The 10,606-nt window shown below is 52.2% G+C and overlaps 1 protein-coding gene across 1 annotated transcript; it reads left to right on the forward strand.

The window, feature by feature from the left end:
- Positions 1-356: 356 nt before the first annotated feature.
- On the forward strand, positions 357-5,997 carry LOC124688805 (putative disease resistance protein RGA3). Its single transcript, XM_047222433.1, has 3 exons — positions 357-424; positions 587-1,031; positions 3,394-5,997. Exons 2-3 carry the CDS (start codon positions 624-626, stop codon positions 5,800-5,802), a joined length of 2,817 nt encoding a protein of 938 aa, XP_047078389.1. The 5' UTR covers positions 357-424; positions 587-623; the 3' UTR covers positions 5,803-5,997.
- Positions 5,998-10,606: the final 4,609 nt, after the last annotated feature.

Here is a 10,606-nt window from a genome sequence, read left to right on the forward strand (position 1 = left end):
CAGAAACCTTAGCTCCTTTATTATTAGGTATAGATATAGATTAGGGTCTGCTATACCCGGTGGGAGATTCCTACTCCCACAGAACCGTTGACATTCCCCGAGCGGGGGCAGAACCATTGAGATTCGTTCTGCTACTTGTCATACGGGACGACTTGGTCCAGCGATCGGAACTGGGTCGTATAGGATCTCCTTCCCCGAGCGGGGGCAGAACCGTTGACATTGCTACGTACTCCATGGCTTCCTTTTCTCGCACACGCGACCTCATCCATGGCCCTCGCCGGATATCGCGTCCGAGGAGCTCTTGCTCGGTGAGACGGTGACCCTGTCTGCAGCTCCCCATTGCCGCCGGCCCGTAGCTTGTCGTCACCGCTGTTCTCGTCTCCTCCTCGGCGCACACTATATGTGCCGTTGGAACTCCTTACAGGTGAGCCTCCTCCTCAGTGATCCACTCTGAAATCCCCAACTCCAACCTGAGCTATTTGAGGTTGCTCTCTGTAGATGTACTTTTAACCGGTAATCTCCCATGGATTTTACTCTACCTGGAATATTTGTCTTACCTTTCTTCTGCTATGTGAAACACCTCCAGCAAATCTCTAAGAACTGCCAAGAGCTTGCTGCTTTCAATGGCGGATCCAGTAACCGTTGCTGCTGCAGTAGGGTGGGGCCTGCAAGCCGTAGGATGGATCGCCTCGCCCATCATGTCTGAGATTTTCAAGAAAGGATCCTCCTTCCTCGGCTTTGACGCATCGAAGAAGCTGAAGGAACTTGAGCCGAAGGTTTTATTGCTGCAGCGGGTGATGGAAGCCGTCGAGGAGAGCCCTGACAGGCCTCGTTTGGAGCAGTTGTTTAAGGATCTTAAGTCGGCTTTCTATGAGGCGGAAGACATCTTGGATGATGTTGAGTATCACCGTCTTAAAAAGCAGATCCAAGATGGAAAGCTGAAGTCAGACGGTGATGTGCCCATACGCATGAGGGATTTGATGAAGAAAAAGCCCAGCTCTGGCATTCCAAGTTCCTCCTCAAATGATCAGGTTTTTTTCTTGCCCACAGAACTTGAGTGTGTTTTAATTTCTGTTAAGCCAACAACGTTCTTGTGCCATCAAGGTTCTCTGGAATTTATGCTCTATATACCATATAGCCAGTTAGAGCATGTCTAACAGGCCCCTTATAACCCGCCCACCCCGTAAAATTCCGGCGGGATACGGGGCAGGAGCGATTGGCAGGCCCCATATTCGGGCCGGCCCGTTTCGGCGGAATACGGGGCCCAGGAAATCGGCCCCCCTCACTCGCAACCCTACCTCCGCCGTGCGCCGCCGCCTCCGTAGTTAGTTCCGGCGAGCAATCCCGCCCACCCCCCACTCGCATTTCGACCGCGGTTCGGCATGTACGCTCGCGGCCGCAGTACCGCCTCGCCGGCGAGCGGATCGAAGCGATCCCGCTCGCCGGACACCGTGGAGGAGGCGTGGCGGCGCCAATGCAAGCGCTCCGCCCAGGGGAGTCGCCGTGCGGCGTGCCGGTACGCCGACGCTTTACGTGCCGGATTCGCTCCGGGAGTTCGCCGCGGGTGGGCGGTGGTACCGAGAAGACCCGCCGCTCAAGCCGATGAGCGGCGTCGCCTTCGAGAAGTGGCGCGCTGACTGTGAGCGTGACCGCGCGTCGAAGGCGGCATGGGCGGCGCGCATCGGCAGCACCAACGTCGGAGGAAGCGGGGAAGATCCGCGAGCCGGCGAGGAGGAAGCGAAGGCGGCAGAGGAGGAGGCGGCCTTCCTGCAGGCGGTGGCCGCATCCGAGAAGGATGCCGCCGAGAAGGCTCGGGCGGAGGCAGAGGAGGCGGCGGCGGCCATCGCCACCGTCCGGGAATTCCAGGCGCGGGAGGCGCGGGAGGAGGCGGCCTCCATCGCGTTCATCCCATTCGTCATCCTTGACGAATAGATGTAGGATAGATGTAGGTATGATCGCAATGTATGTATGATCCGTAGTATGATTAATGAAGATGAACTTCCCGGGGTTTTAATTTTTGAAAATACGGGACGAAATACGGGGTCTGCTAGACGAATGGCTCTTCCGTTAGCAATTTTTCGATACGGGGCGAAATGCGAGCGTTATACGGGGCATAGGAATACGGGGCCTGTTAGACATGCTCTTAGGCGGACAGCTAGTAGTAGCAAACAAGATTTTTATCTCACTGCAGGGCATAAGAGCATGTCTAACAGGCCCCTTATAACCCGCCCACCCCGTAAAATTCCGGCGGGATACAGGGCAGGCGCGGTTTGGGTCGTCTGGCAGCCCCCTATTCGGGCCGGCCCGTTTCGGCGGAATACGGGGCCCAGGAAATCCGCCCCGCCACCCCCTACTTATACGGACGACGGTGCGAGTGAGGGGTTAATCCCTCACTCGCAACCCTAGCTCCGCCGTCCGCCGCCGCCTCCGTAGTTAGCTCCGGCGAGAAATCCCGCCCACCCCAGCTCCGCATTTCGACCGCTGTTCGGCATGTACGCACGCGCCCGCAGTACCGCCTCGCCGGCGAGCGGATCGAAGCGATCCCGCTCGCCGGACACCGTGGAGGAGGCGTGGCGGCGCCAATGCAAGCGCTCCGCCGCGGGGAGTCGCCGTGCGGCGTGCCGATACACCGGCGCGCTTTACATGCCGGATTCGCTCCGGGAGTTCGCCGCGGGTGGGCCGTGGTACCGAGAAGACCCGCCGCTCAAGCCGATGAGCGGCGTCGCCTTCGAGAAGTGGCGCGCCGAGTGGGAGAGTGAGCGCGCGGCGAAGGCGGCATGGGCGGCGCGCATCGGCAGCACCAGCGGCGGAGGAAGCGGAGGCGATCCGCGTGCCGGCAAGGAGGAAGCGGAGGCCGCCGAGAAGGCTCGGGCGGAGGCAGAGGAGGAGGCGGCGGCCATCGCCGCCGTGGCGGAATTCGAGGCGCAGGAGGCTGCCTCCAGGGGGGCGTTCGTTCCATTCGTCATCCTCGACGACTAGATAGGATCGCAGTGTAGAATCCCCTATGTATGTATGATCCAGTGTATGATCAATGAAGATGAACTATGGTTTTAATTTTCCCGGGGTTTTAATTTTAAAAAATACAGGGCGAAATACGGGGTCTGCTAGACGGAATGGTTCAGCTAGACGCACTTTTCTGATACGGGGCGAAAAACTCGCGTTATACGGGGCAGAGAAATAAGAGGCCTGTTAGACTTGCTCTGACAATTGTCATGAATACCATTTTCGACGTATTTGCAATATTTAGTTAGCTTGTGAAAGTTATGGTCAATATTGTTTTTTGTTGACAGTGTGTCAATTTCTAGAACTTCGTGTATTTCTAAAAAAAGGGGTATAGTATATAAAATACACTTCATTCTTAATCATATTAATCGTTGTTGTTTGGATTTGTAGGAGAGTGGCATGTCAAAAAGTCAGTTGAAAAATAGCTTTGACAAGATAGAAAAGGTTATAAATGATGCATGCGAAATTTTGGAACGGCTGAACTTGCCTCCCGTAACTGATTATAATTGGAGACAATTGGTTCCTCCCAATTCCCGTAGTGCAGTCACTACTGCAGCTCCTCCGCTGAAAGTAATTGGTCGAGATGAGGATCGTGACAAGATCATAGCAATGCTTCATGACAAGGAATGCGATGGTCACGAAAGCACCAACATTGGTTTATGTTATTCTGTAATTGGCATTCATGGCATCGCTGGGTCTGGGAAATCAACTCTTGCACAGTATATTTGTGACCGTGAGAAGAAAGACAAGGAAGAGGAGAAGGATGGCCATTTTGACCTGATAATATGGATTCATGTTTCTCAGAAGTTTGATTTGCAAGCCATTTTCACAGAGGTGCTTGAGGGGGCTACAGGGAAGCCATCCTCTGAATTCAAGAACCGTAACACTCTAAGAGAGAATCTTGTGAAGGAACTGCGTGGAAAACGGATTTTATTGGTACTAGATGATGTCTGGTATAATATTCGGGATGCAGGGCACCAGGGCGAACTAGAACAGGTACTTTCTCCGCTGGAGGTTGCGAAGACTGGAACCAAGATATTGGTGACTAGTCGAAACAAAGATGCATTGGTAGCTCTGGGTGCTGTGGGGGAGAGATGTATTCCAATATCTGATCTGACTGATGACGTCTTTCTTCAAATGTTCATGCATTATGCACTTCGAGGTGCAGTGGTACCTGGGCATGATGGAATAAAACTCCAAATGCTTGGGGATGAGATTGCAAAAAAGCTGAACAGATCGCCTCTGGCAGCCAGAACAGTGGGTGCACAGCTATGCCTAAGACTGAATGTAGAGTTCTGGAGAAGAACTAGAGATCGAGATCTTTTAAACGAGACAATGGGAGCTTTGTGGTGGAGCTACCAGCATCTTGATGAGCAGGTCAGACGATGCTTTGCTTACTGTAGTATTTACCCCAGAAGACATCGTTTGAAACGTAATCAGTTAGTTCAGTTGTGGATGGCTGAAGGGTTTATAAAGACAACCAATGCTGAAGAGGAACCGGATGGTGTTGGTCAGGATTACTTTGATGAATTACTGTCAGCCTCATTTCTGCAGCTAGCGGAGAGAAAAATGGAACATGGATGTGAGGTTGATTACTTCACTGTTCATGACCTGCTGCGTGATTTAGCAGAGGAGGCCGCCATTGGAGATTGCTTCAAAATCGATGAAGGTTTCAGAGGAGAAGTTCCTCCAGATGTTCGTCATATATTTGTCGGGAGTTGTGATAGAAAGATGCTTACTGAGAAAATATTTCAATTGCAGAATTTGCGCACACTTATCATGGATCATCCCTTGCAGATTGAATTAACTGATGTAAAATTCTTGGAGAGCATGTTCACGAGGTTACAGAACTTGCGTGTGCTGGTTTTACGTTTCAATGGACTACTTGGTGGTCGTACCTTCTCACTCCCGGCATCTATTGGACTGTTAAAGCATCTACGGTATTTCTATTTTCGTTTGGGTGCAGAAATGAAGCTTATTTTACCAGACAGTATTACCAAGCTTTACCACATTCAGCTGCTAGATGTTGCACAAGCCAGCCGTATGGATTTTTCCGGAGCTAAACATATGAGTCACCTCATCAACTTGCGGCGTGTAAGCCCCGGTTTAGATTTTCCAAATATTGGTAGCCTTAAATGGCTCCAAATATTACAAGGCTTCTTTGTCAAGAATAAACTGGGATACGAGATACAACAATTGAAGCAACTAAACAAGCTTGAAGGCAGGCTGGCTATCATGGGTCTTCAGAACGTCAGAGGCAAGGAAGAGGCTATTGAAGCCAGTGTTGCACAAAAGGAACGGGTGACACAACTTGAATTTATCTGGGACGATAGGAGCTGCAGTCCAAAGGTTGAAGCGGAGGTGCTTGAGGGTCTTTGTCCACCAAAGTATCTTGAGAAACTCGAAATTATCAATTACCAAGGTTCGACGTACCCAAATTGGATGGTGGGTAAGGAGAACGGTGGTCCAGAGCATTTGCGTAATCTATGGCTCTACAACTGTAGCTGCCTGGAACCTGCTCCTGAACTTTTTGAGGTCTTTGTTCATCTTCGTTGGTTTAGGCTTTGGTACAGCAGTTGGGACGCCTTGCCAGATAACATGGAGCAGCTGACGTTGCTCCAGGTACTAGACATCAATTGTTGCCCGAACATTCGTTTGCTTCCAGCATTACCCCAGTCCCTTGAGAAGTTTTGTCTGCGAGCCTGCAACGAGGAGTTCACAAGGTCCTGCGAAACAACTGGTGATCCAAACTGGCAAAAGATTCAACACATTCCAATGAAAATCATTAGGCGTGATTAAGAGTCTTCCAGTTGCAGCAATAAGTTGGAAGGTACATACACGCAATTCTTTTAAGAGGTCAATTAAGAGCCGTTACAATTCATCCTTACGTTCTTTCGTCAATTTTTGTAGTACACGTCAGATAAATGCTGAAGAGTGAGGACGGGAACCGAAGAAGCTGTCTCACAGTCAAATCCGTCAGCCTTCCTGTCAATCGATATGCTTGACCGTCATCTGCGTTTGCTGGGTTTAAATTTTTTTGTTCTGCACGGTGGAATGATAAACTGTTAACTTCTTATTTATTTACTGTTGGTTTGTAATAACGTGGAAGGATGGACACTGAATTTATGTGTGTGCTCTGGTTTGTAATCTTGTGAGAATATTTGCTTCATTTGATTAATTTCGGTTTAATTGCCATTTATGTCTGGGTATGCAGTTGGTGTTTCGTAAGAGCACACCTCAATATGTTTCTTCATCTCCAGGAGTGCTCAATATACAGCTGGCTCTGACTCCTTTTAATCACTCACCGGTGACCGATAGAGGACGAGAGATAGTGGCGAGGGCACGGTCCCAGACACCGCTGAAATTGTGCAAGTAAGGGCGGCTCGATGGCCTGCCTCTCAATCCCTCTCATATATATATAGACAAGTTACATTGTGTTACAAGTAAACTTGATAACCAAGAAATCTAGATCCTAACCGCCGAAGTATCTAGAGGAAGAGATCTTCGTGATACGTTGCCTAACACGCCCCCGCAGTCTGAACGAGGAGCGGGAGAGACGTGAAGACTGGATCGAAATTCTTGGAACAAAGCTGTAGGCAACCCTTTAGTGAAAATATCCGCATATTGAGAGGTCGATGGCACGTGCAGAACGCGAACAGCACCAATGGCGACCTTCTCCCGCACGAAGTGGATATCAATCTCAATGTGCTTTGTGCGACGATGCTGAACTGGGTTGACTGAGAGGTAAACTGCACTGACATTGTCACAATAGACCACTGTAGCTTTGTGCACAGGCCGCTGAAGCTCCTGCAGAAGGTGACGCATCCAACAAGTTTCAGCAACCACAGCAGCAACACCGCGGTACTCCGCTTCAGCGCTCGAGCGAGAGACGATGAGGCTGTCGGCGGGAAGACCAGGACACAAGATTATCACCCAAGTACACACAGAAACCGGAAGTGGATCGACGTGTATCCGGGCAGCCGGTCCAATCAGCATCCGAGTAAGCAGTGAGAGCATGAGAGGAGGTGGAGTGTAGAGTAAGGCCTAAATCTAGAGTGCCGTGAAGGTAGCGAAGAATGCGTTTAATGAGTTGATAGTGAGAGTCACGAGGATCGTGCATATGAAGGCAAATTTGTTGGACAGCATAGGAGATGTCGGGACGTGTAAGGGTGATGTATTGTAGGGCACCAGCTAGACTGCGGTAGTGAAAAGGATCAGGATAAGGAGAACCACTAGAAGCAGAAAGTTTAGACTTTGTGTCAATTGGTGTAGGTACAGGATGGCAGTCACGCATACCAGCACGAGAGAGGACATCTAGGATGTACTGACGTTGGGACAAGTGGAGGGTTGAGGTTGTGCGGGTGACAGAAATTCCTAGAAAGTGATGAAGAGGACCGAGGTCCTTCATAGCAAACGCGGAGCTAAGAGTGTTGATGATGGATGTGAGGAGAGTGGAGGAGGAAGGTCAGTAAGAATAATGTCATCGACATAGAGAAGTAGATAGGCAGTGTGGGGGCCATGGTGGTATGTAAAGAGAGAGGCATCAGATTTGGAGGCAAGGAAGCCAATGGTGCGGGCATGGGTGGCAAAGCGTTGAAACCAAGCACGGGGTGCTTGTTTTAGACCATAGAGAGACTTTTGAAGTTTGCAAACATGGGTGGGAAAACGAGGGTCAATAAAACCCGAGGGTTGTTGGCTATAGACATCTTCGGTGAGATCACCATGGAGAAAAGCGTTTTTGACATCAAGTTGGTTGATGGGCCACTCGTTGAGAAAGAGCAAGAGATAGGACAATGCGAATCGTAGCTGGTTTGACTACGGGGCTGAAGGTTTCATCGTAATCGATGCCCGGCTGCTGAGTGAAGCCTCGGACGACCCAACGGGCCTTGTGTCGAGCCAGGGTGCCGTCGGAGTTGTGTTTGTGACGAAAAATCCACTTGCCAGAGACGATGTTGGCACCAGGAGGAGGAGGGACGAGGGACCAGGTATTGTTCTGGATGAGGGCATCGTATTCGTCTTGCATGGCCTGGCGCCAAGTAGGATCACGAAGTGCAGTAAGGTAATTGTGAGGGAGAGGAGAGGACACGACGGCCGAGAGGTTAAGTCTGTCGATGGGGGGAGGGATACTGCCGGTGGTGTCTGCGTGTGCGGTGGAGAATGGGGGGTGGTGGTGTAGGAGGAGGTTGGGTAGGCACAGCTGGAGTGCGACGAGTGTAGACGCGAGTGATTTTGGGCTGGGGTGGTGCAGGTGTGGGAGTTGGGTCAGGAGGTGGTGTCGCTGCCGCGGCGGCGACGGGGCGGAGAATGCTGCCGGGGCAGCCGAGGCTGTGCCCGCGGCGGAGAGGGCAGCGGGGTAGGCTGCCGGGGCAGCAATTCCGTGCCCTCGATAGGATCCTGGGTGGGAGGCGGTAGTGGGGAAGTGAAGGATAGGGGGAGGGAGGTAATCGAGGTTGTGGGGCATTGGGAGAGGCGGCGGGGGATGGGGTGTTGATTGTGGAGTATGGAAAACTATTTTCGTCGAAGGTGACATGGCGGGAGATTAGTATTTTGCGAGTGTTGAGATCAAGACAGCGGTAGCCCCGGTGGTTAGAAGGGTAGCCTAGGAAAACACAGCGAGTTGATCTAGGGGAGAGTTTGTTTGGGGCTGTGGAGAAGGTGTTTACGTAACAAAGGCAGCCAAAAACACGGAGGTCATTGTATCGAGGAGTAATGCCATGGAGGGAGAAGTATGGGGTGGTGGCTGGATGGAGGGAGGTGGGGCGAATATTGAGTAGGTATGTTGCCGTGTGGAGAGCTTCAGCCCATAGGGAGGGTGGCATGGACGCCCGAAAGAGAAGGGTCCGAATAACATCATTGGTGGTGCGTATGGCGCGTTCGGCTTTACCATTTTGTTGAGAGGTATAGGGACAGGAGTATCTGTGGAGGATGCCATGGGTGGAACAAAACGCATCGAGTTTGCAGTTGTCAAATTCTTTGCCGTTGTCACATTGGATGGAGAGAATAGGGAGGTTGAACTGGGTGCGGACTAAGGCATGGAAAGTAGTGAAATTAGCATAAACCTCAGACTTTTTGCGTAAAGGAAAGCTCCAGAAATAATGAGTGAAATCATCGACTATAATAAGGTAATAGCAAAAACCAGAAGTGCTGGGTGCAGGTGATGTCCAAAGATCACAATGAAGACGCTCAAACGGACGACTAGTACTAGAATGCGACGGATAAAATGGCAACCTGATATGTTTTCCTAATTGACATGCATGGCACAGGGATGACCCTGGTTTATTGGTGGAGGGATGCTTGAGGAGACGCTTCATGGTGTGGTGTCCGGGATGGCCGAGTCGACGATGCCAAAGGTCTGGATGGTGGGAGACGTTGAGGGCGACATGGTGGAGGGCTTGACAGAGCGGGTAGAGAGGGCCGGAGCTATTGCATCGAATGATCACGGTCCCGGTGAGAAGATCCTTCACGTAAAAACCATATGGGTCAAATTGGATAGAACAATAATTATCAATAGTGAATTGTCTGACAGAAATAAGGTTTTTGATGATGTGAGGAACGACAAAAATATTATTAAGGTGGAGTGGTTTGGATGGAGAAGAAAGTGTGTGAGATCCGGTGTGGGTGATAGGAATAGAGGAGCCGTTGCCGATCGTGACAAATTTGGAAGAGGAAGGTTGAAGAGAGGAGAGTATACCGGGTCGGATGCCATGTGGGAGGATGCACCGGAGTCCATGTACCATTCACTGCCGGAGAGCTGCATGTTGGTTAGGGCGTTGACGAGGGCCGGGTCCAGGGGAGGCTGGTGATGACCCGGCGGTGGCGGAGGCGGCTGCGGACCATAACTGGTGGAGGGTTGGCCGTATGCAGTGTAGGCCTGCGGAGAAGCGATGCCGGGGCGTGGTCCGAGGAGGCCGTGTGTGGGAGGAGTCCAGGGACGCGGCGACCAGGGGGCAGGCTGCCAGGGAGCCTGCTGTTGCTGAAGATTGGCGCGAGTCGGCGCGCCTGTCCAAGGGTTGAACTGCCAGGGCGAGTCGCGGCCACGACCACGGCCGCCACGTCCACGACCGCGGCTGCCACGGTATGGCGCAAAGAGGGTGGATTGGCCCGAGCCACGGCCAGCGCCCCCGTACGACGCGCCCCCGGGCGACGATGGTGGTGGTGGAGGGGGACGCGGGCCGCCAGGGTTGGGCTGCACGCTCTGACCGCTCGCCCATAGAGCCGTCCCAGCCGCGTTCTTGGTGTCCAGCTTTCTTCCGAGATTCCTCGAGGAGGAGGGCTGATCTTGTCTCGCAGGAACGAGGGGAAGGGTGCCCGAAACGGAAGAAAAGAGCGCAGATGTGCGTAGCTCTCATTGAGGCCACGAAGCACGGTGAGGACGAGAGTCTCATCGGAGACAAGGTTGGCCGACATCGCCGAGGGAGTCAGCGAGGGCCTTCAGCTTGGCGCAGTAGTCGTGGATCGAGAGATCACCCTGAGGTGTGTTGCGGAAGTCAGCCTCGAGTTGCAGGGCACGGTGCATCTTGTTGTCGCGGAAGAGGTTCTCGATGGCCTTCCAGATCGCCCGGGCGGTGGAGCCAGGTCGCATGACGATGTTGAGAAGCTCGGT

This window comes from Lolium rigidum, chromosome 2 (assembly GCF_022539505.1).
Source record: "Lolium rigidum isolate FL_2022 chromosome 2, APGP_CSIRO_Lrig_0.1, whole genome shotgun sequence".
Classification (NCBI taxonomy): Eukaryota; Viridiplantae; Streptophyta; class Magnoliopsida; order Poales; family Poaceae; genus Lolium; species Lolium rigidum.

What these genes read in the sequence shown, in the direction of transcription:
- LOC124688805 (XM_047222433.1), top strand. Translation starts at nt 624, where the DNA reads ATGGCGGATCCAGTAACCGTTGCTGCTGCAGTAGGGTGGGGCCTGCAA. An exon ending in GTTCCTCCTCAAATGATCAG is followed by an intron (nt 1,032 to 3,393) that starts GTTTTTTTCTTG and finishes TTGGATTTGTAG; the next exon opens with GAGAGTGGCATGTCAAAAAG.